Source organism: Rhipicephalus sanguineus, chromosome 1, assembly GCF_013339695.2.
Source record: "Rhipicephalus sanguineus isolate Rsan-2018 chromosome 1, BIME_Rsan_1.4, whole genome shotgun sequence".
NCBI lineage: Eukaryota > Metazoa > Arthropoda > Arachnida > Ixodida > Ixodidae > Rhipicephalus > Rhipicephalus sanguineus.
Genome location: NC_051176.1, coordinates 101,790,871 through 101,816,773, shown reverse-complemented (window position 1 = coordinate 101,816,773; position 25,903 = coordinate 101,790,871). Strand labels below are relative to the sequence as shown.

The 25,903-nt window shown below is 48.2% G+C and overlaps 1 protein-coding gene across 2 annotated transcripts in view; it reads left to right on the top strand.

Moving 5' to 3' along the window:
* LOC119394559 (acyl-CoA desaturase 1) overlaps positions 1-19,953 on the top strand; it is a 32,391-nt gene extending 12,438 nt beyond the window's left edge. The window contains exons 1-5 of one of the 2 annotated variants that reach the window (XM_037661886.2): positions 1,032-1,404; positions 4,892-5,145; positions 13,378-13,508; positions 16,155-16,360; positions 18,103-19,953. In XM_037661886.2, the coding sequence (XP_037517814.1) occupies positions 4,914-5,145; positions 13,378-13,508; positions 16,155-16,360; positions 18,103-18,565 (1,032 nt within the window). In that variant the 5' untranslated portion in view covers positions 1,032-1,404; positions 4,892-4,913 and the 3' untranslated portion in view covers positions 18,566-19,953. Of the gene's footprint in view, positions 1-1,031; positions 1,405-4,891; positions 5,146-13,377; positions 13,509-16,154; positions 16,361-18,102 lie in introns of those variants that run through there. The other variant, XM_037661895.2, reaches the window with a different exon arrangement.
* Positions 19,954-25,903: the final 5,950 nt, after the last annotated feature.

Below are 25,903 nucleotides of genomic sequence, written 5' to 3'. Positions count from 1 at the left end.
CTCTTCTCGCGAGATGTTTCCGACCACTCCCCGAAGTTCGGCTTCTCTGCCACTCAAACCAGCCCTCGCCGCGCAATGAAAGAAATGTGAGAGAGTAAAAAACAAGAAAAAGGAAAAAAAGCGTGCGCACACTCCTCCTCACTCGCGCGCGCGTAGACGCTTTCTCTTCGCAAACGGCGCGAGCCCATTCATGCACGCAGAAGCAAAAATATATAAATGAAACAGAACGTTGTAATGATGATTTGGTGAATACCTTACGAACAATCGGGAACGATTTTTTTTTTCCCGATTCTGGCATTTATGAAATAAGGCAAGAAAGCTTCAAAAGCCGAGATGAATGCTAGCGGAGCAAAATGCCTCTGGACACTCCGTAATCCCTCCTCCTCTTTCTCTCTCAACGCACGCGAAAGCGTCGCTCGCGCCGGTGAGCTTTTGCTGAGGGGGAAGCAGCAGCCACCGTATAGGTGGGGGTGGGAGCACGGTGAAGGTCCTTCGGCGAGCGGCCGCAAACGGGCCTAGCTAGCGCTGGCGGCGTCGCCGATATGCGATAACCTCCTCCGCCCCTTTCCCACGAAACAAGCAGCGACCAGGCTCGTCTCGACAGAAGTCCTCTCCGATCGAAAGCCCTTCGCAGCGCGTGCGGATGATTTTCTTTCTCGCTTTCGATCAACCGCGAGGAGGAGAGAGCTGGAAACCAAAGGCAAACAAAAATCCGTCATGCTCCTCTCTCGGATCTGAAAGCCCCGCACAGACGTACGCGCGATCCCTCCTTCCACACCTCCTTTTACTGATGTTAGTCACCGTACTGCTCTTTCTCTTTCCCTCCGCTTTTTTCCTTCACCCTTACCTGTCCGCTTTCCTTCCGTTTTGTCACTCAAGAAGGGGCGGTGTGGGGGGGAAGGGTTCTAGCCTGTGGCTTTTGCTTTACTTTTTCTCTCTGTTGGTTCTTGCCCTTTTTCTCGTCGCTTGTCGTCGGGAAACGGTATTTAAGAAAGGCAGTCAGCTCCTGGTCTTCCAATAACCCCCCACGAGACAGCCCGAGTACCGCCTCTATAGCACGGACAGAAGTGCAAACCCTTCGGCGTCGTCGGCGAGCTTGTGTACCCTCGGACTGCTTGCGACTTCTGAGCGCAGCCCCGGCGTTTGCACGTCGCCGCACGTGTGCCTGCCCCCACCAGTGACTGTCGCTTGTGATGCTCGCCTCGGCCTGTCGTCGAGACTTGAGGATTTACCCTTGCCCAAACGCCTGAGAGGAACACCTACAAGCTTCTACAGTGCGCGACTCACTTCGAGCCGTCTTCGCGCGCAGTATATATTATATATATTTATATATATATAATAGTACTGTTTCCTCATTAGCCCCACGTGCGGCTAGTATCTTCAGCTGCTGACACCGGTCTATCGGTAAGCGGGTGCTGTTTGTTACTGATGCACAATGCAGTGAACAAGGTTTGACTTATTCTGGCATGTACACTGCATTCGTGTGTGCTCTTTCGTTAAGTCGTGGGAATGTCATTCGCTGACTCGTGGTCTTCACGCGAGACCTACTGGGGCAATCTGCGAAAGCAACAGCCCGGTGAATGCAATACGGTTCTGTGTTCTTTTCAATACTTTTCTTTGACGAAGCAGCCCAAGGGCGCTGACTTCTCCTCTTATTTTAACGTAAGGGAGCCTCTGCTGTGCTATTTGGTCAAACTAAAGTGTCGTGCCTAATTTCCTTATTTCTAAACCAATTCTTAAATGCAGGACTCGTGTTGAAGAGTTAACTGAAGCATTTTGTTAGGAGAACCAAGTTATTTCCAGTGTTTGCAGGCAACAGCATCATGATCTTGCGTGAAATTGGCGTCTCAATATTATCGCAGAAACTCATATTATCGCCGTACTGTTTGTACTTTCCTACTCGTATGTCCGTCCTCTTATATCGCTCTATTTTATGTGCGCTTGGTAGAGCCCAACACGGGCAGCGTCCCCCTCATTCATTAAAATGAGAACAACGAAAACAACCGATCTCTAACAAAAACTGTTTCGTGGTTCATGTTACTTGTGCAAGATCAAACAGTACAGAAAATGAAGCCACTGTTCAAAATAAGTGCATCAGCGCTTCGTGTTTGCACTTGGTAAATCTGTGGTCAATCGTTTGGGGTGCTCTGTTTTGTCTAATTTTGTGCCGGTAGTACGAGCAACGATTCCACGAACATTGAGCTCGCCTATATGCATTACTTGCGATTATTTGTCGTTTCATTAGCGTTTCACTCCAGCGTAAAAGTCAGTTTCTCTGCAAGCTTGTGAGATATTATTTCGGAATATTGTTTATCAAGAAACTGTAGGAGGTAGAAAAATTGCAGCTGCGCCAGCACGCATTCATCGCTAGCCTCAAAGTGGTGAAATCGTGCTGCTCGCCGCCGCGAATCCATAAAAACAGAAAAAATCAGCTCCTATAACTTCATGCTTATATACTCTTGCATTGCATGCGAGTCCGAGGTGGTGGTGTGGTTGAAGGAGTTTTCGTCTCGGCACTGAATTGTCGGGTGCCTTCAGGAATACCACCAATGCGCACCACAAAGCCGTGGTCTGGCTGAAGCACATAGACGAAATTTGTACTTTGTCAAACAGGGGTGAAGCTGACGGAGAGGTGTTTAAAAGGACGCCAGTTCAAATGTCAAACCTCGCTATATACAGTGAGGTTAAGTTCACTCAGATCAGCTGACGGCTATGCGGGGCACTGCGTGACGAAACTGCTCGTCGCCCCCCCCCCCCTATACAACGTCACGATCGGTGCCTTATCGCGAGCTGACATCTCCCGCGAGACGGATGCGCAGGGACCAGTATATAATCGAGTCAGGAAGTGTGTTCGGAAAGCTGCCGCAGACGGGTTGGTTGCGTGTACGCGGTGAGGTAAGAAAACAAGGGCGAAGGGAAAACACTGATGCCAAACGCCGTCGAAGTGCAGCAAAGCAGTATATACCTGCCCGGTATTTATACGGCCTTATCGAGGTCTCGTATCCGATCGGCCGCTGCAGCGCGCCCGTGACCGTGGGGGGGACGCGTGTATTGAATCGCTCTTCGAAATCGCGCTCCCTCGCACAGCGACTCGGCGATATTGGCGAAACGAGGAATCGTGCGACCCTCAACGATGCAACTTTCGATTTCGTGTGGATTATATGCGTTGCAAAAGCTCGCGTACGCAACCCACTGCGTGTTTCGGCTTATATCCGTTAACGTAAAACTCGACTCTCGCAAGCTCTACACTCTCTGTTCCTTGCTTTCGGCATATCCGGACGATGTATGAAATTTGGATTTCCGGCAACAGGTGTTTCACGCTTGCGTAACGAGAAAAGCAAAATTAATGGCGATATCCGAAAACGCGAAAGGCAGCTAGCAGACTTAGGAAAATAAAACGGCGCGTGTCGCACTTTCACCAGTATCATTTTACGCAAGCAATGACACTCTTCCCCGATGAATGTTATGCAGCTGAACCGTTTCAGAGGGCACTCCACGACATTTCTCGAAATTTGAGTGCAGTAGTCTAATTCACCGGCATCAACTTTGCCAAATTTGACGACTGTTTGGCATCGACTTCTCTCACCACTGCAGCGCAAAATTTGGGTAATTATTTACCGACAATATTTTCTTAATATCCACTGCTACATATTAAGATTCTTTCAGAACGGCGATGCGCCCATTCTTAAGGGTTCGTCACGAGGCAGTGGAACCTCGACTTTGCACAATGGAGAACTTGGCTGCACTAGCGCTATACATCTCCAACGTTTTCGGGAAACAAGCACGCGGTGCATTTGTGAATAAGCTATGAGCAGCCGCAACCGAACTGTTCAGAACATAGGTACGTGTCTAAGTAAAACGCGAGTCATCAAACAATACTGCGCTGCTGTAGCCGGGAGCGAAGACAGTCAGACTCAAGTTGTCAGGTGCCCGCGTCTGCACCAATCATAGACTGTCGCACTTTATCTGCGGGCTCTGTAAAGCATCCGGTCAACAAAAGAAACACCTTTTGCGCTTGCTTCGTTTTTCTGCGCGGAAGCTATCGAGTCCGCAATGACCGGCGGTTCGCTGCCCCACCAAGGCCGCCGGCACGGTTAATTACGCTCGCAGGACAGGCAGCGTCCATCCGCAACGAATATAGACAGCGCGACGTTCGGGTCGGTTACAAGTATAGGGGAGCGCAGAAAAGAAGTCCCCTCGGACCTTTCGCGTTAGGGGCGTCACGGATAGATCAGCAATATATGAACTGCCGACGCATACGGCGAAGGCCAGAAATGATTAGCACTCTTTCCTCTTCAATGGGCATCCCGTGAGGTCGATCGGTGGCCTTCCATTCGACGACAGCCGGTGATCATCGTTAGCACGATCTGCTCCCGTGTGCGTGCCCTAGTGTCTGCGGTTCGCGTTTGCGTCCTTGCGGAGGCGTTACAGCCCCGCCCAACTACCCACTGAAACATTTAAAGGCAGGATAGCGGCAGCTTTCTGTAAATGTTATGACACGACATGGGCAGAAACCCTACGAGTCAGAGACTGCTCATTTTTGAAAAGTGTAGTTGCCTGATTGGCTACTGGGGCATGTCGTGCTATACTACTTGAGAATAACGGTGTGATGTGCACCGGTTACATACACGCTCGAAACACTCAAGGTCTCGCTCGACAGATTATATGAGGCGCATACGTGATTGCACAGCTTCTGTAAAGCAGAGGTTTTATCGAATCTAGGAAAGCAGCGCCTTCGCAAATGTTTCCGATAACGCCAGTGGGAATGCTTCTGTGCTTCCATTCGGACTTGTAGGTCACGTTTATGCGCAGCTAGCTTCGAATTTGATACGCTGTCCTGCGCACGCCGACCGTCGCATACCAGCTGATTGTTTGCCGCTCTTTGGCGCAGGATTCATTTTGCGCAAACAGCCATGGCTCCCCGGACCGAGACTGCAACCATCGTGGCGACCGAGGCTCGCTCCAAGGTGGACCTCGAGCCGGCCACCACCAATGAAGAAGAGATAATGGAGCAGATGCCAACGAAGCCGCAGCCCATGGAGATCATCTGGATGAACGTCTTCAAGATCCTCGTCATCCACGTGATGGCCCTGTACGGTCTCTACGTGGCGGCATTCCATGCCAAGTGGATGACACTTCACTTTAGTAAGTTAATTTCACCATTCTTTTAAGCTGACTCAAAATTAGCCTTTAGGTAATGCGCCATCATTCCTCTTTCATTCAACTGAGCCACGCCGTTGCCAACTTTCGAATGGTGAAACAGTCGTATGGCATTTCCCATTACATGAGTGTTGATGTATTAAGCACCTCATTAAGCAACATATGTCCTGTTTTATTCTTTTTGTTTTTGTTTGTTGGTTTGTTTTTTCTCCTCCGTTTTTAATTTCTTCGTGAGCGTTGCACTACCCCAATGTTTAAGCACTCATGCAAGTTTGTGTCGTGTGCGCGCGTAGCTCTGCACTTTAGAGATGGTAGCGTTTTATGCATTGCAACTTCTGTCGACTACGTCCATCCGGGTCTTAAGCGCCGCGATGCCTTCGATGCGTACGTACACTAATTCGTCCGTTGGGACGATCTTATATGCCACTGCAACTCGTTGTGCTTCACGCTGAGGACGGCAGCTCGCAGAAGCCTGCTTGCCTCAGCAGACCTCTGCGCCGTCGTCCGTACTGTATATTCATTGCCTGTACGATGCCCTTTAGTTACATCACAAGCCCTTTAGTTACATCACAAGCGATAGCTCTGAATAATTTATTGCACCACACAAGTGGAAAGTACAGCAGACAAGAGATTTAATGGTTGCGAGAGCGCGAAAGTAATGCGCCAATTACCGCAACGCCAACTAGGACGACCTTAGGTGCTGGAAACGCGGCTCACGACAGGCCAGAGTTAAATTTTGCTCAGTCTCCATGACGACCTCCATGGAGGCACTGTGTAAACGCGCCCCCCTTTTCAAAAGCCTCGAAATTTCTATATACGACAACTACGCTTTGTGTCGTGTTACATTTAGTTATTTTGTTGCCCTTGCCACGCGGGGAGATCAAACCGCAATGTTTGCAGTTGGTGTCGGTCACGTGTGTGTGTGTAAGGTCGCTGAAACATCCCTCTTACTTCAGGCGCGCACTTTTGCGCATGCAAACGTCCTTCAAAAACCCTCGAGGCCGCCGTATACGCTTCACGCATACGCACGATGAAGCACCGTGAAAACGACGGCCATGAAAACCGTACACTCGCTGTTTGCGGAGCTCCTGCAGTCGCACCGTTTCTACCGTGTTATTGCAAGAAGAGCAATTTAGCAGCGCCTTACAATTCAGAGAAAATATGTATATATATGCTAGAAAGGGCGTATGCAAAATCCCAGTGATGGCGTGACCGAGTTAGGTACGGAACACATTGCCATCACGGCGTTGTCATGTCTACAGTTGTATCTGACGTATCGTCAGCTTTCGCGACAATTGGAGCTGTCTTTTTAATTTGACCTTACTGTTTTCCAAAAATGTGTATTTAATTGTTACGGAAGCTCAAACGTTCTAGAAGAATCTTTCAGCCTAGTTAAAGAATGAGACTTACAGGCTTTCCATTCGCTATTGCTGAATTGCTTAACTAACTAATCTGCTATCGCCCCGCCACGGTGGTCTACTGGTTATGGCGCTCAACTGCTGACCCGAAGGTCGTGGGATTGAATCCCGGCCACGACGGCTGCATTTTCGATGGAGGCGAAAATATTTGACGCCCGTGTACCTAGATTTATGTGCACGTTAAAGAACCCCAGGTGGTCGAAATTTCCGGAGCCCTCCCCTACGGCGTCCCTCATAATCATATCGTGGTTTTGGGACGTTAAACCCCAGAGATTATTATTATTATTATTATTATTATTATTATTATTATTATTATTATTATTATTATTATTATTATTATTATTAATCTGCTATCGTTAACCTCCGCTATGGTGAGAGGTGAGAGCAATCGGAGAAACCACAGAAGTGCTGCTACGTTATGCCGCTCGGATACCGTTTGGCAATTCTTGTTCGAGCCACTCTTATGGCCACCATGAAATTAGAGCGGGCCCAAAGCGCCCTTCCTACAGATTAACGATAAGTCACAAGCTACGTTTAAACATTCGCAAATTGAGAGAATTACCGCTTACTTGCATGCAGAGAACGAGCTAACCGAAGAAACTCTTCCCAATCTCCAGTGTTCAACGATGCTAGCACTAAATTTCAAGCGCTGCCATCAGTTGCACTGCGGATTGAGGATGACCTAGCGTAAACGCGGCTGGGCCTCTCACCTCAGTCATCCTGCTGAAAGAGCGATGTACGCTGAGTACGATGTCGCAGGTTCCATTTTTAGCCGCTTTCTTAAAGCAACAGGATACTTGCGGCCGAATACTGACGAGCGCTGAGGTACCCGCAAGGAAAAGAAAAGTCCTTTGACTTCTTTTTCGCTAGTCCTGACTTGCCACGTATATGACTCTCTTTAAAGAGACACGTGAACTCTCTTTGGAGATCATTGCACTGTCGCCGGCGATTCGTGGCACCCAAAAGGGAGTTAAGGTGTCTCTTTAAGGAGTCATATACGTAGCAAGTCAGGGCACACCGAAAAGTCACAAACTCTTTTGTTTTTCTTATTGTAATGGGATACTACTGCACGCCAAATATACGCTGGGTGGTAAAATTATTTGGTAAGCCTCGAACTACGGTGACTCGCCATATTCGCGCTGTCGGTATGTGAGACTTACAATATCAACAGACCATCAACACGACGGAAGTAAAGCAAATGCACCTCTAAGCTGTACCTGTGGTATAGTATGACCCTCTAAACGAACATGTGCATGCTGTCAGTGAAGTTTTCAAGCGGTATGTTTTTCCAAAAATTACTATAAACTTAAGGCGAATCGTTTGATCCTCTGCTCGTTCGATGTCGCTCCTCAGTTCCGCATCTTTTTTGCCACGGGCTTAAAAATCCAGCGAGCGAACGTATTCGGTTTCCGCGCTATTTCTGTCGAAGCTAGTGGCAAGTACACAGGGAAATTACGCAGCGCCGTCGTCCTCAATCCCACATCGCCGATACTTTCCTCTGAGAGTGCAAATGCCCGGTCAGGTGACCCGCGCACTTCAACCTTACTCTCGGTTTATTCTTTCCCTCCTACGACGGGTCTCTGCCGTAAACGGGCGTTGACGCTACAGCGCGCGAAGAGCAAGCGTTCACTCGGAAAGGAGAAAATGTCGACACCTTGTTTCCGCCTCGTTTGTCAGATGCAAGTCATTCCTAGGCATCGCGACAGCGTCAAAGACAGCGTTTGCCGCTTTCGGCGGCTCCGTTTTGTGATAGACTCGACCACTCGTCCCACGGATGGTGGGAACGGGTCGTGTCGCGTCCCTCTGACATAGCGAGGTAATCCCCGCGATTTGCATCGGCTTCCTGCCTTCTTACCAAGAGCGCGTCTGGGATGGGGACTTCTCTATAGGACTCCACCAAGAGCTCCACCCAGTAATGCTGCAGCAGCTTACAGAATTAGATAACTTATACCTTCTGGTACGGGCATATGTTTCCTGTCGCACCCATCGGCTCTTCTTCTCTCTTCCTGAATTTCCGGCCGTTGTAATGGTTGAACGCCGTTGTAAAGCGCAAAGGAAAATTCATTCCCGAAGATCGAAATTCCAGACTCCAGCGATACGCTGTCGTGGATGGCGCACTTCACCAGCGCTACTGCACAAGAGGCAGAGAAAGACAAACGACATACTGCAGACCATACTTTAGGCCAATAAGTGCAGCTCCCTTCGAAATAGCTAGTGTGGCTCTGCAGATGAATTATTTTGACATTCCTGCGGGGCACGACCTCCCCACCATCGGGTGAAAGTTTGTGTCCCGCAGATCGAGAATCAACAATCGAGAAATTTGTTTTTATCAGCTGCACTGTACATTTCATCTATCTTTGTGTATAAGGGGGGGGGGTGTAACAAGCGAACATATAGAATATGTTATTTTTTTTACAACACCCCCTACCTATTCCGCGGCATAGTGAGAGATATTGGTGTTTACGTCGTCCTTGAAGTGTATTGCGTCTCTGACGTTTTTGTCACGACGCTATATGATGTAAGTGCCCCGCCATATGATCGTCTTGCCAAAATTGCCTGATCTTTCCCCTCCCTGATCGAATATAGGCGGAAAATTTAACGATGAGGAATAAAGACACGGATCATTCTCTTTTTTTTTACAAGGCCATACTTTCGCTTGTTGCTTGGTTGATACTTGTCCGCGGGGCTTGCCTTGAATGCGCGTTATTTGTCAAAGATGGGCGCGCGTTTATCGTCTCTGCGTGTGTCGTCAACGACCAACCGTTCCGTGTTACGTTCGTGGGCGTGCTAACACTTCAAATGATCGTCAATGTCCTCTTGCACGTTGTGCGCTGCCGGCTTCTTTCTAGGTTAACGAAGAGGAAAGCACACGCGATAGGCGTGCCATAACATCCGTTATCTCAAAGCGAATAATACTGCTTTTAACGTTATACTTCTGAGCACTATAGCCGGGCTGAATAGAGCGAACGCTCTTGAAGTAGTTATTTTAGGACCAACTTCAAACATTGCTCAAAGCATTAGTGACTAACAACAAAAAAAAAAACAAAGAGGGGGGGGGGGGGTTGCGTGTATAAGACATGCACCTAGTTGAGCGTTCATTTTAAATGCATTCTCACCGGATCGTTTTTACCCAGAGGAGTTACCTCTCCGTCTTAGCGCTACAGTTCCTAGCAAGTGCGACTTCCGCATGCGCGGTATACGTTATCCGCGCACAAATGACGTTCGTATGGAGTTTCATCAGTATGACGGTGCGAAAGGTACAACGGGAATGCTATTCTAGAACATTGAATCTGAATTATAATCCGGTAATGAGAAAACATCGTTTTATTGTTGTTCTTTGAACTGCAAACTCAGTAGCAAGCATGATCCCTTAGGTAAATTTCGGTAGTCCGTTTTTTTTTTTTTAATTTTAATTCACAAGGTACATTAAAGCATGCTCACAAATTTAAAGCGACCTAGCAGAAACACGCGATAGACTGTACTGAGGAAAGGATACACACGAAAGGTAGCTAAGAAGCAGCACTGTTAATCCCAAGTGCATGCCTATCGCATATCGAATGCGTTAAACATTCTTTCACAGTATGTTTTTTTTTTTCAGCTAAGTAGTAGTAAAAGAAAGGCTGATTGCGTAAGATATTTGTATAATCTAACCATTTTATTCAAACGTGAACAGTACTATGTGCAGGCATAGAGCAAGCCTAGAGTGCACAAGGTGATTGATATTTTGATTGCTGAATTTTCCCGAGGACTCCTATCCATGTAACTACTTCCTTACTGTTATAAGCGGTAAGCTTGACACTCAAATATTGGTGCATCAGGTCGACGTGGAGTACGTACGGGTTACCCATTCCTTGTCCTTTTTGCGTGTGTGTGTGTGTGGGGGGGGGGGGGATCTTAGCATCTACTACGTGTGTAAGTCTCTGTATAGTAAACACGGAGCGCCGGAAAAGCAAAAATCAACCCAACCGATAAGTAGAACGGCGAAAGCGAACAAGCGGTGCCGGCCTCACGTACGCCGCACGTGGGACGTGTTCAGTGAAAGCAGACTTAGTATGCATGAATGCTCGCCCGCGGTTGGTCTGTGCGTCAGCCGGAGCGCTGCGTAAAGCGCGGAGCATCACAACAAGGAAGGATGCGCCGCTAGTGAGCGTTCTCTGGAGGTCCCTCATTTCTTCATGTGCGTCACAACTCTTTTGTTTCCAGCATACCGTCGCTGTAGCGGCGAACGGCGGAATTCATCACGTTTCACCACGCAGAATAGTAGATGCGTGCCACCGATAACTACAATCGAGCACTCAATGGGTCCTTTCCCATTCAACTGTGCATCTCCTTTTTCTACTGTTTTAACGCTCTCTGTCTCTTGCTCGTTTAGTGCAATATATATATATATATATATATATAATATAATTTCAAGCTAGCGCAGGCGATCACTCCATTAGTTTTCGATTTTGGTTTCTGAAGTTCAGGTGTCTTCCAGGTGGTTTCAAAGTTGCGCTTGCGTCGAGCAGTGAAAGCTCTCGTCACCCAACCGGAACCGATAGAGCGCCTTTAGTGTCTACAGCTTATTTCCCTCCGTGCGGCGCCAAGAATGTGAACCTCACGGAAGGATCAGTCACTACCGCACGACGTACGAGCCATCCTCCCTTCAACAAAACACCCCTGAACGGCTCCGCCTATGCATGGCTCAAGCTGCAAAGAGTTGCACCGACAGGGTGCAGGTCGAAGCTGCCCGAGTCTTCGAAACACGTTTGCGCATGCACAATGACGAGATGCGCGTCGAATGCACTGACCTTTCGACACTTCCGCTGTACACTGTCCATGGGCGCTTCCGCGGGTCGATGCTGCCACATAGGAGAGTGAGTACATTCCAGAAATACAAGAGCTTGGCTTCTTGCCGCCCATCGGGCCTTTCCCGCAATCGTTGTTGAACTGTGACGGAAACGACAGCGCAAGCAAGCTGCCATTATCCACCAACGCGAGCTATTTGAACAAGTCATTCGCTAGGCTTTTAGGCTGTCACCTATGACAAAAATAGGGTGCGGAGGAATGCCACCCTTTTGTTATTGTTGCTCCAAGCCAAACCCCACACCCCTCCTCCTTCCGACATCACCCCCTTTTTTTCGTGGCCCGCGAATTTCCGCTTGCTACTGTCCCGCACCCCTCTTGTACTCACTTTCCGAGGCCCGAAACCGCAGTACTGTCAGCTCCGGAAGAAAATTATTATACTCAGAAGATACCGACGACAGGTATTTGCAAGTTTCGTTTTCGACAATAGAAAATTCTTTAGCGAGTCAGTTTTGACATTCCACACGTTTTAACGCTTTACGCCGACCAAACTTTTTTTTATTTTTTTTATAGTTCTCGCTCTTTTTGTAGTAGGGCCCCGCCACGATGGTCTAGTGCTTATGGCGCTGGACTGCTGACCCGAAGGTCGCAGGATCGAATCCCAGCCGCGGCGGCTGCATTTTTGATGGAGGCGGAAATGTTTGAGGCCCATGTACTTAGATTTAGGTGCACGTTAAAGAACCCAGGGTGGTCGAAATTTCCGGAGCCCTCCACTACGGCGTCACTCATAAGCATATCGTGGTTTTGGGACGTTAAATCCCAGACATTATTGTTAGCCTTCCACCAGGCTCGGCATACCGGCACTAATTATGTCACGGAGAGCAGCGTCATAGCTGGAAGCAGATTGCTTCAACATCCTAGCGTTGTCCTTTCTGTTAACTCTACCCTTGCCCATTGGTCCATCTATCGTTCAGTTTAAGGCTTTCAACTATGGAGAAAGAGTATCGATTCAGCGAGCTTCCTCTTGTATGAGCAGCAAGCAGGTGGGGTCTAATTAAATGATTTTGGTATATATAGCAAAATGGTTGGTATACCATCCAGCGACGAAAATGACTGGGTCGAATTCCAGCGGTACAGGACGTCGCAAGGTCAAGACATTGCCGTTGCTTTTCGAGCGAGATTCCTCCTCGGGAATCCGTTTTTCGGAAAGAATTAATCGAAAGATGGCTTCATGGTCCGCGACCTTCATCCTGCGCTTCGCGCGATTGGAAAGGCGGCCTTGACCGATGTGCCCGCGGTAGTGGAAAACCAGGCGGGGTGGGAAAAAGTTTGCCCTCCCTTTCACAGATAGTCTCTTTCACATATACACATATGAATCGTAAGGGGCCCGTGCGGCAACGCCGTAACCAGCAGCCTATATACGGGCACATCGCCAGCAGACCTCTGCGCGCAAGTATTTCTCTACTCTTTCGCCACCACTAGATACCCGCCGGGGGCTTTATGCCAAAGTCAGTCGACGAAGGGTGCTGTCTGTCACATGTAGGCGTCCATGTGATGTCGCGGCTTCCGTCGTGACATGTTGCGGCTTCCGTCGTGACATGTTGCGGCCAAGTCGATTGTGGACGCAAATTCATGCATAAACGTGATTAACTGGCTTCGAGCATATTTACCGCAGGCCACTCTGTGCAAGGGTCTATGCTGCTCGGGTTGAGCCGCTCACACTGAGTGGCGATCAGAGCCAAAGCACGCTATTCTTGAATGATTCGTGCTCTGACCACACGATGTTGCGTGAAGAAATGATCGCCTAATTTAAAAAAAAAAGCCTACAAAAATGCGAAACATGATTGGGTTCTTTTCCATAACCGAGTTTCCGAGAATGTATTTTGAGTGAGCGAACAAGAGGGGCGTTGCTCTCTGATTGCTGGTATATGTTGCCTTTGTTCACCTTACGTGAGCGCATGATCTGAGCTCTGTTTTAAATCCTGTTGTCCTTTTTTCTTTTCTTTTTTTGCAGCCATCTTCTACATTGTTTGCTCTGGTCTGAGTGTGACCGCTGGTGCCCATCGCTTATGGAGCCATCGTTCCTACAAGGCCAAGCTACCACTTCGGGTCATTCTCATGCTCTTTAACTGTATGGCTGGACAGGTAGGGAATATATATAATTATTTGTAATTTTATGCGATAAATCTTACGCAAACGACACGTAATTTGGTTTGTTATAACTCGATGCCCATGATTCGTGCTTGTCGCTGGGTTGTGACGGTGAAGGAGGTTGCAGGAAGACTGGTAAATACGGAAATTATTATTTGGTGAGCTTGAGCGCAGAAAATGAATACTCAAAGTACATACAATACAAGCTGTACACTGATAGTGCCGAGCCCTGTCGTCGGCGGTCGATAATCTAATCGTCGGCAGATCGTGAAGCGATATTTAGAGCAAAGTAACACGAGGATGAGAAGGGAGGACACAACACGTGCGCTAGTGTTCGGCGGAACGCGTAGTCTTTTATACATGAATTATAGAAAATTCTAGCGTTAACGCTGGGGTTCGCGTTAGCTCCAGAATAGACTCGACTACTGCGCGAAGTCTTATCAGAATAGCCTCCAGAATAGACTCATGCGCGAAATCTTGCCCGAATAGCCTAAAACAATCGAGAAGCTTCCTAAACATATAGTGACGCGGCCTGCGCCGAGCGGTGGTAAGTTTTTGTGAGTGAAGCCTGATCACATCAGAATAAATTAGCGCGCGTGGCAATATGATCCTATGAAGGCCATCTTGTTTCGAGTAATTTGTTGCGACATTATAGGAAGAGAAAGGCCATTTCATGCAGCAAAGTGTGCCGTTCTTTCCTCTTTCTCTTATTTTTTTTTACTTCGAAAAGATCTGCGAGACTGGCAACCGGCAGCCCGCTTCACGCGACAAGGCTGTGGTTGGCGCAACTTGCTCGACGCTTATCGTCGAGGGCGTCGGCGTGAACGGACGTTGAAGCCTTTGCACGTTCCGTTAGGTCATGTTACTTGTCTCCAGTTTTCTTATCGAATGGAGAGAAAAAAGAGGAAATAACGCCGATCTTGGGGGGGGGGGGGGAGGCTTTGCAGAGAATGTGAGCCATTTATATATATCTCGTGTATCCTGTAGAGAGGAGGAAAAATGCTGATAATCGGCAGGATTTTCCAACCAACGGGTTTCCGTCAAAGGAAGTGAACGTTGACTTTGCAGTAGCGCTTTTATAAAAGAGGAAACCTGTGGTGTCGGCGCATAAGCGGTTACGTTTTTTCACTTTGCGAGATGCCAGAGATTATATTTACTCTTACTGAAGGCCGTAGCGCAGCCGCCCGTGTACCGGCAACTTCAGAAGAAGTGAGCGCTCAGACGATGAATAAAAAAACAGGCAGACCAAGCCAGTATCGAACTGGATCTTGTGAAGGATTTCTGCTTAGTTTTGTAAGGCGTTTAGCCTTTTTCCGAAATTGAAGCTGAATACAAACCGTGCATTGAGGCTTGATAAGTTTAGGAGGGTGACACTGATTCTCTTTGTCACGAGAAGCCAGTCGTAGGAGTCAATGCCTCAGCAGTTATCGTTGCATATTCGGTGGCCTGGGAACTTCTAAACAGCGAGACCATGCAGTATAAGATTTGCCCCATGACTTGTCGCTTTGTAAGAGCCGATACCATATATGGTGTGCGACGTGAACACTTGCATGTAGACTCCCTGAATTGGTACTTCATTTCGAATAATTCGCCAGAAACCTGACAAAAAGAATTAAACCTATTAACTCTAGTCATTGTCTTACTCTCTGTTCCGCCGATATGAGGTCAAAGCGAAGTTTACATGATCCGCTGAACGCGGCGTCACACGACCAACACGGTCTGAGGCATACCGCCCGAGGCAAGTAGAAACAACGGAGAGCGCTAGCTTTTCGCAGCCGAAGCAGGAAGAGGGCGGAAGACAGCGTTTGTTGCGTGCACCAACGAAGCGAAGCAAGTTGCTGTGCGAAGCGTCGTCCGGGAGTGTCATTTGCAGGCTTTCTCCTTCAGAAGCAAGTGGAGGTCGGTCATTGAGGACGGCGTCGTGTGGGCACTGCGGATATTGCCAATGCTTATGCCTAAATATAGTGTTGTGGATGGTACCTTTACGTGGACTCAGTAGATGACGGCCCATTGTGGTACATCCATCCCGGGGGCGAATTTGTATTTACACTTCAGCCGAGGCCGCCATAGGCGAAGCCTGACCTTGCGCGTTGAATGCAGCGGTCCGCTTGCTTTTGCTTCCTCTGTGAAGGAAATTGAAAGTTAAGTGGCAGGATAAGTCTCGCATTTGCACCGCATATTCTCCGATCGTGGCGACATAAAATGTAATCTGACTGAGCTATGTCCTGTGCAGTTGAACTGCAACGACGAGCTTGTACTGCGTGTCTTCTCAGATTTTTATGTGGTCCAAAACACAACAGACATCCTTCGACTGCGAACAGGGGTTTTTAAAGCAAGCTTTGGATCAGGATCAGGACCACGTTTTTTGTTATAAAAATTTTGAGGCTGTGGCGCTACTTGTAAAATCACGAGTGTAAACGCCGTAATGCGCCAAGGGCCGTAACCTATTGCGTTACGTGTACCTTACCACATCATGCTCCCACAACTTTTGTCATACCTCTCGCGCCCGAAATAGGAACTGTTTCGGGTGCAGTTGTTGCTGTATGTGTTGCATTTGTGCGCGATATCGACCATGACCGTTTTCAACAGCCGCCATTACGTGTGTATATTTATCACTTTTTTTTCTTACTTATTCTACAGAACGACATCTATGACTGGGTGCGCGACCACCGCGTCCACCACAAGTACTCCGAGACTGATGCCGACCCACACAACGTGAACCGCGGTTTCTTCTTCGCCCACGTTGGCTGGCTTATGTGCCGAAAGCATCCCGAGGTGACCAGGAAGGGCAAGGCCATCGACTGCTCAGACGTTGCCAACGACCCTGTTGTCAAGTTCCAGACCAGGTGAGCTTCTGGTTCTCCTACGTTTTCGCACCCCTGAGAGTAGCAAGCCTGACCTTGTCCCGTTCGGCACTAAATACCTCGTAGGGCACCTCACACTGCGAGGCATACCGTGCCGAAGAGTTGGCCCGATTATCTGTATCCCGATTTGTCCACATGTCTCAGTTTACTGGTTATACGTACATTGCAAAGAAAGAGAGAAAGCCTAATAGCTGTAGAGGATAACCTATCGAGAGGCTTGGATTACTATTCTAAGTACGATGGTGAGCAGGGTAAAAAATGAACGTTTCGAACCAGGTGCACAAATCAGCCGTGCATCTTGTGAGATGACATTCGTTAAAATGGGACATAGGTGATTAAAAATCTAAACTACCACTTCGTAAAATGGGATAAATATAAGGGGAGAGAATTCGTGAGATGAAGGCAATGAAAGCCAAAGCAGTTAATATTTATGAATCTAAGTATGTGGACTTCAAACACACCATTAGGTATTTACATAGCTGCTGTCGTTCGTGGCTAGTTTACGACACCATATTTTTTTTTTTTCGAAAGTCTGCCCTTAGGCATAATATTTATTCAGAAATACACATATAAATTTGCTTCGTGTATGAAGTCCAGTAACGAGCGGTGGTGAGGTCCACTAATCCAGCGGTCAAGGTCGGGTGGTCGGCCAGGCCTGAGGCGTGTTGCACGTAGGTGACGGAGACGGCTTAATTGTAGACCGGTGCATGTCCACAATAGGTGTGTGACAGTTACATCGCTGATTGGGGCGTCGCAAAATGGGCACGATGTACCGTACGGGCCGCGGTACTTTTGCGCCCAAATGGTGGTCACGGATGGGGTAAGCGCAACCCCAACACGAAGCCTCCGCAACGTAACCTCCTCTCGGCGGGTTAAACCACCGGGGAGGTCTGACCCACACGGAGGTATAAGAGCTCGCGTGGTACGTCGGAGGCTTTCTTTTTCCCGTAGCATCTGTCCTTGAGCGTCCTCAGGAAAATGCGGTAGTGGGTGCGGTGTGACTTGTGGGTGGGTTGCCAAATCAGCTTGGACAAGGTCCGGCAAAGCGGCCCGAGGCACCCACGACACCATATTCTTTCCCATTTTTTCTGGATATATTGGTGCATGGACTAGTTGGCTTCTCATCATTACAACGGCACCACTACTTTTCAGGCGTAGACGAAGTCGTGTATGTGTAATTTCGTGTACCGTCTATGTTTCACGTTAACGAAACTTTGCGTTCCTGTAACGCCAGACATTTACACATCTACAAGCGATAGCGTCATTGACCCGATAACAAGTGCAATACACTGGCTTATCAAAGTGCCAATAAGTGGGTATTTATTAGAGGAGAGGAAAGAAAAGATGCTTGATTCGGTCTCCCATATTGGGGACACGGCTAAGCGCCTTGGGGGGAAGGCGAGGGGTATAAAGGCGATAGAGAGAGAGGAGGGGAGCAGTTAGGAACGCTTTCGCTCGTGGACGCTTCGGGTGCTAAAATAGATCAGAGGGAGGGGGTGAACCCACCTCCCAATTTTGGTGATATTTTAGTTTGTATGCGTTTATATAGACGCACACATAAACACGCACACACAAACACACACACACACGCATCCATAAAGAAGGGTCCGGCCCCACATTCTTTTCTGCGCCTCCTAGCGATAGTTCAAGTGTACCACGCTTCGCAGGATAGTTCAATAGGGAATAGTGCGTAAGCCACTAAGATTTCTTTCCTTTGCACGCAGGTACCACATCCCGATGACGATTCTGTTCTGCTTCCTCGTGCCGACCGTGGTGCCGCATCGGCTCTGGGGCGAGAGCCGCTGGAACGCCTTCTTCGTGGCCGCCATCCTGCGCTGGGTGTTTCAGCTCAACTCCACCTGGCTGGTGAACAGTGCCGCTCACATATGGGGCCAGAAGCCGTACGACAAAAACATCTCGCCGGCCGAGAACTTCATCGTCTCCTTCTTGGCCATCGGCGAAGGGTTCCACAACTACCACCACACGTTCCCGTGGGACTACTCGACCAGCGAGCTCGGGTGGAAGCTGAACATCTCGACGATGTTCATCGACCTCATGGCGAAAATCGGCTGGGCGTATGACCTGCGCAAGCCCACTCGCGAGATGATCGACCAGCGAGTAGCGCGAACGGGTGACGGCAGCCACCCGTCGCAACGGCACCACCACAACCACGAGCACGACTACTGATTTAGATAGACGCGCTCCGAACACACCGCGCTCTTCTGTCTGCCCCTCGGTTCGCTACGCTCAAGCGCAGTGCGCCACTGCTCAGCAGCGCGCAACCACTGCTGAACATTCGTACGACTGCGGTCCCCGACGGCATGGGCCCATCTGAAAGATTACCCAAGCCCGGCGCGGTGTTGTCTCTACGCTACGTGACGTCACCACGCGGCATCTGCATGCACGAGGGCCCTTGTGAAGCAACCATTGTGCTGCTCATATTCCTCGTTCTTCACCACGCCGCATGGGGTGCGAATCACCGTGCCCCCCCCCCCCCCCCCCCACTGCGCTGGACGGCTTTCAACCGCATTTTCACAGGGGGTAGCACGCCGCCAGTGAAGACCTATAGCTCTTGTGCCCATCGCAGCAGCCCTCGTGAATGCCGTCTGCTGGACCTGCGTACCCGGACTAAAGACGTGCTGACGCGTGGGGTTTGCGTAGCCGTAAAATTAGTTTGGTTACGATTTATTATGTCATCGTCGAAACCAGGATCTTTCGACTACAACCTTCTTTCCTTGAAGAACGCTCGCATTACCTTTAAGTGACATTTATTTGTTCTTTTTGCTGGTGATACTCGCGAGAAACTTTCGCCGAGGAAACAGAAGAGCTGTGCTTGTTGTGTTCGTGGCACGCAGTAGGACTATATTCGCGTATTTATCGAAGGTCGTGCATTAGGGAAAATGTAGTCGAAGTGTTAGTGGCCTTAATTGATAATTTCCCAGAAGTCTCTAGAAGGCTGCTGGTAGCAAGTGCAATCAAGAAGAAAATAAGTGTATGCGAATGGTTGCCGAGGCTGACTACCTACTTTCTGCTCTTCACTACTTATTTATCGCAGAGAAGCGGTACGAAGAAAGCACCTCTGGTCTCATGTGAAATTGTTGTGCTGTATTTTGTGCGCTGTCCGCAGGCCAAGCCCGCCATGATGTGGTCACGCGCTTAGTATGTGCAAGAATGAATATTCGTGTGTGTGTTTTCATGTTGTTACGTTGTTGACCATATATCGTCCACTTCCTTGATGTGACACTAAAATCTTGTTACGCCAAGGTGAAGTTATCCTATTGATGCCACTTGTGGCGCACGCCTGTGTATCGTACCTTTTTTTTTTTTTTTTTCAGCTCCCCAGGGCATGTAGCGTCGTGAGTGTTTAACATACCGGGTGGATCTGTAGGCACAACTTTCGTCCAGTCAATTTGTTCCAGTATGTTTTTGTTATCTGCAGTGCAACTGACTGAGTTCGATTTTGCGCACTAACCTAAGCACACGTATGCCTACCACCGATATTACTCAGAGATGTCTAAACATGTATATATCTACTTCACAACTTTGTTTCCTAAATAAAGTATTGCATAAATAAATACCGAGTGCTTGTGTCTTGTGTGGACAAAGGCGCAGTGCGATTCAAGCATGCTTTGGTATTGCGAAATAGCGCAAACAGTTGACGTTTCCTTGCACATATGCAAGGCAACGCCAACAATATGTAGCTATTTGTCGCGCACCTCATTGTAGTCTGCATGAGCACACGCAACAGCTGCTTTCTCACGTATGAAAGCTAAGTGTTTAAATGCGGATCGTAAGCTCTGCGCTCTGGCGGAATATCTGCGCAAGCATATGGAAAAATTCTTCAGTTCATGCTAAGGTTAAAACAAATCAGTGCTAAAAGAAAGCAACTGTTTCGGCATCGACAAAAAAAGTGGTGGTGTTGTGGCGGGAGAAATGCACGTCTGTCGTATATTTCTCCTCAACATTGCGCCGGGTGACACATTTGAAGGGTCACTATAAAGCGGCATTAAATTACGTTAAAGATAATTAGGTTTTTTTTCGCAAACTATTTTCGCTCATTGGGCGAGAAAACAACGCTTACGAGGGAGTGCCGAAAGGTTCCTGACCTTGCACGGAAAGAATAGTCAGCGTTTTGAATCCACACGCTTATTCAACATGTTCCCTCCACAGGCTGATGCCCTTGTTACGTCGTTGCTTCAGTTATTCTAGTCCTATAAAAGTACCCTGTGATATAGGGCGTCAAACCAGCTTTCTGCAGCATGTCTTACCTCGACGACGTTTTCAAAACGAGGATCTTGCAGGTGTTTCTTCAAATTAGGAAACAAATGGCCATCAGAACGGGCCAGTTCAAGTGAATAGGGCGGATGATCGAACAATTGTGCTGCAACAAAAGGATTCATTTGGTCGGCATTCCCCGGCGTTTCGTCTTTACTGCCGCCTTCAATGGGCAGATGAGTCTGGCGTAGTACCCTCGGGTTATACTACAGCCCTGGGGCAGGTAGCCCACCAGAAGAACACCGCCTTTGTCCTAGAAAAATGGACGCCACGACTGTTTTGGCCGATTCCTGGGTGCAACTTCGTCGGTCTTAGGGACCACTGTGACGCCAATCGTTTGGCTATTTCTTGGTGCCAGGATCACAAATATGGAGCTAGGCTTCGTCCTCGGTCACTAACCTAACGAAAAATTCCGTAGTGTCATCGAAAGGTGCCAAAACGGCTCTGGACACCCTAATTGGTGTCTATCTGTTCAGCTGTGCAAACATTTCAGCACCCACTTTGCTGAAAGCTTGCGCATGTGTAGGTTACTGCTAGTGTTAAAACAAACACATTCCTGGGAGATGTCCAGTAACCGGGCTATCCTTTTGGCGGTTATTCAAAAATCGGCTTATGTACAGCGTCGCTTGTTGCCAGATCTGTTGAGGTTGTGGGACACCCACAGCGATGGTCAGTTTCTGTGGTAAAATACCCTGTCTTGAAACGAAAAACCCAGATTTTCACTGTGTTGTGGGAAGTAAACATCTCCTCTAGTGTTTTCGACATCGCAGTTTGAATGTCCTTTGCAGACGTTCCCTGGAGATATAAAAACTTCACGGCACCCCGTAACTCCACAATCGTGGAACTTGCTCGTGCCTATGCCACCTGCAGTTTCTATCTCAAATTAATAATAGTTATTAAAATCAGACATATGATACTCGCACAATAGCTTAACAAGATATCGAGCTTTTATACGGCACCACATTCATGTTTCAATTCTAAATGGGAAGTGGCAAAGCCAGGAACCCTTCAGAACCCCCTCATACAAGTGAAAAAAGATATATATATATACGCAGACCCAGCACTGCGTTAGCATCTAAATGAAGTGAAGTTCAGTGCTTTCTTCAGGTTTGCATAATTTTTCCAGTACCCGCCACGGTGTCCTAGCGGTTATGGTGCACGAGTGCTGACCCGAAGGTCACGGGATCGAATCCCGACCGCGGCGGCCGTATTTCGATGGAGGTGAAATGCTCGAAATTTAGGTGCACGTTAAAGAACACCAAGTGATCGAAATTTTCGGAGCCCTCCACTACGGCGCCCCTCATAATAATTTCGTGGTTTTGGGACGTAAAAGTTAACGCCAACAATTACTATATTATTAGCTTTTCACGTATGGTCACGACAGTGCTAACTAATTTTTTTGGCGCGACATTCACCACATGTGAAAGTGGGGCCCTTGCTACTGAGACGAAGAAACCACCAACTCAAATTTGACGCTATGTTTTCATTCATTCGTTACGAAATGCTCAGCAACTTAAATGCGATAATGAAACCGCGTGGCGGCTGCGTTTCTTTTTTTTTCTTTTTTTGCTCTACTGTGTAGCGCTGGGTGATCTCTGGTGAATCAAACTCAGTCATAGCACGTGACTAAAGCTTTCGTTCCGATCGCACACCACAATGCCGCAGCTCGGCGCCCCCATCGCCCACCGCTGGCGCGAAAAGAGCCGGCAGCCATACTAGGGTGGCTAGAATCTTAGCCGTCCGCTGCGAGTAGCGCGTTCCCACCGCTGAACACTGTAGAAGTGGTGTCCTTCTTACACGTAATGAAATGACTTACTGACACTAGCAGTGTATACACTACGCGCGGAGTTTCCAGGGTGGCCGCTCTGAAGGGTGCATGTTCGAAGACGCGGACGCAGCGACAAGTGCACCATAGCGTACGGCATAGCATGCTCTTGTATGGTTGCCGAGGATGCTTTTCAGGCCATGGTCTAAGTAATTTTTGTAATGTTATTGGTCGTCTGTTCAAGCTTCCTAGTTTTGTCTCTCCCTTTTCACAGCGGAACTGGTCAAGCCAGCATTGCTCCATGACGTGTGAACAGAAAGGATATCATCATGAACGGGCTCCTCGTCCTCTTCTTCGTCTTCGTCATCATGTTCTGCTTCGCTCCCAGAACACGTGCGCCGATTTGACCAACGTGAGATGCAATAACTCTGATGGGAGAGAGAACGAGTACAGAGAGAGAAACACACAGAAAAGAAATTCAGGGCGAAAAAATAAACTTTCTTAGCGAGGCGGGATTCGAACCCGCGTACCCACGATCAGAAGGCCAGCGTCGTAACCACTCGGCTATCCAGGCACGCTAGCAGAGCGTAGCATAGCCTTGCATAGTATAGTATAGAAATGGGGTGGGAAAGGGAAGTGACGGTGAGGAGGAGGGGAGAGAGTAAAGCATAGCATAGAAAGAATGAGAAGAGAGACATGGAGAGAAAGAAAGGCGGAAAGAGAAAGAACGAAAGATAATCAAAGAAAGATACGAAAGAAACAGAGAGAGAGAGAAATGGAAGAAATAGAAAGAGAGAAAGGGAAAGAACTAGATAGAGAGAAAGAAAGAAATAGAAATAAACACACACAAAAAAGACAGAAAGAATTGAGAGAATAGAGGAAAAGAAAGAAAGAGAGGAAGAAAGAGAGAGAAAAATAAATAGAAACAAAAAAGGCCGGCTAGCTCCGCACTTCCTTCCCGCTTGGCTCTACTAGTGCGAAGCTGCCTTAATTTTTTTTTTTTTCATTGCGTACTTTACGTATTCCAGAAGGATGTCAACACTCTCATTTCGAGGGGCTCGCTTCCTTTCTTAGACACGACCCAATAATAACATATATATACGGTGTTTTACGTGCCAAAACCACGATATGACAACGAGGCACACCGTAGTGGAGGGCTCCGGAAATTTCGACCATCTGGTGTTCCTTAACGTGCACTGACACTGCGCAGTACACGGGCATGTACCATTTCGCCTTCATCGAAATGCGACCGCCGCGGACATAACCTAATTAATCGAACAGACAATTAAGCCAAGGTTACCACAGGGACATTATTTGTTATTTTTAACTATAGTGTAGCAGTTACGAAATAAATGGAAGGGATTTAAAGTGGAAGAAAAAAAAAACACCTTTGCCACCGGTAGGGTTGCGGGTTCGGGCCCCACCGGCGGCGAAGCCGTTTTTATGCCGTATAACTCCAAGCGCAACAAATGCGTCCATCGCGCCTTATGCTCTGGGTGCGTGGGTGAGCCAACAAGCATGGTGGCTTGATGAGCCTTCTTGCGTGCCCGCGTTGTATAACTATGATGACATGGTGCTTTTTTGTAGCGGAAACGGAGGTCCCGTACGCTGCACTGTAAGAGACAACCTGCGTCCCCTCCTTTAGTCAGGCCTTGACTGCTCATGGCAATCCGCGCGGCCGAGAGCACATGAGCTCACGCGCCTCATTTTGGATGTGATCCGTTGCGGGTGAAAATGCTAACGTCGAAATTAGATGGCTGGTGCCTTCATGCGCGTTTTTGTTCTTGCACACCTAATGTTGCAGGTCAGGTAATTTAGTTAATGAGGCACGGTGAAGCGTGAGGCCGCACGAACCCTACGCTTACCGCGTCAGGCGTTCTCCATCACGACCGCGTTATGACAAGGAGAGTGAATTCCCGTTCTTCGAGTGAGATCTGTTCATGTTTCCTTGTGCGTACGTGACACCATGATCATAATTTAATTAGTAAGTGGATGCTACATTTAGTGGTATTTAAACGGCCAACAGATCTGGGAAACATCGCGTAGCTGTCTAATACTTCAAGTCGCCATCAGTACTTACCGGTGCTTCACAATTGGGGCGTAATAGCAACTTTATTTTTGTTTACATTCTAGAATTATTCCATTACTCAACAACATACGGCATGCTCTGTGGGCTTTGGATTTCCCACGCACATTCTCAAGCTAAAAGTTGAAGGGATGCAAGTGCCACGAAATTCTCTACTCAATCCTCATAGTGCAGATAACCCTAAATACATGAGAACTGCACTCGATTAAGTCGATCCACAGACCTCTCTCTTTCACTTCGTTCTCGTGTCATAATAAGAAAAGAAACTTGATTTTTTCCCCTAACCACGGCTCATGACACACGTCAGGGGCGTAGCCAGAAATTTTTTTCGGGGGGGGGGGGGGGGGTTCAATGTATGTTCGTGCGTGCGTTTGTATGTGCGCGTGTAGATATACGCAAGCAAAAATGAAAAATTTCGGGGGGGGGGGGGGTTTGAACACCCCCAACCCCCCCCTTGGCTACGCCCCTGACACACGTATATGGTGATGCCATCCCCGGCTTTCAAGATTACTCGATGCTCTGTCACTCGGAGTGACAGAAAATGTTATGAGTATATTACATTCAAAGGTACTGTCAACAAGCACTGTCTTTTTTTTTTTTTTTTGTCAGAGGGTCCTTGCCTTCAGCGCCGACAGTTCATGATTCTGACGGAAAGAAGCTCGCGCAAATGGAACAAAAAAAGTCTAAGAAGGAAGGAAGGAGAGGAAAGAGAACGTTGGCGAAGCCAGTGGAAACAAAAAGGATGTAAGCAGAAACTACACACAAAAAAAGAGCGCATAGAGGACGCTTCAGTCACCAGCAGAGCACCCCGGAAAGTCAATAGATGACGCACAAAGGCTTTTCAGCACAGACACACATGCAGCGTCTTCGTCGAACTGTCACTTCCTTTGCGGACCACTCGCGCGGGTCTGCGCTGGTTAGGACGAACCAGGAGGAGGAAACAAGGAATGACTTGCGCGCGGAGCAAGTCGCTTTTTTCTACGCAGTGTGCTTCGAGATTATGCGGGCAACGCAGGAACAGACGTCAATCAAGGGAAATTGCGCTAGATTACTCCGCCGCTCGTCAGTACGCTTATCATTTCATCGGGCCCCTTCGACATCTGCGAGCTTTGTTCGCATAGTTCGGTTCTCCTCTATGTAATAGTTCAGATAGTTATGTCCAACAGCACAACTATAAGTTCTCCACCAGAAATCCGTTATACCTTTTGCGGCAGTCGACTCCTGAGTGCATGCCTGCATAGTTAGGCTATTGATCGTGTGTTTGGTCTCAACTCCACACCACCTGCAAACTTTAAATCTCTCCGTCGTCGAAATTTCTCCGTCAAAAGCGGAAAATTTAGTGGATATTCGGCGGCAGAATATTAATATAGAGGGACATAATGTGTAACGAAAATTCCAG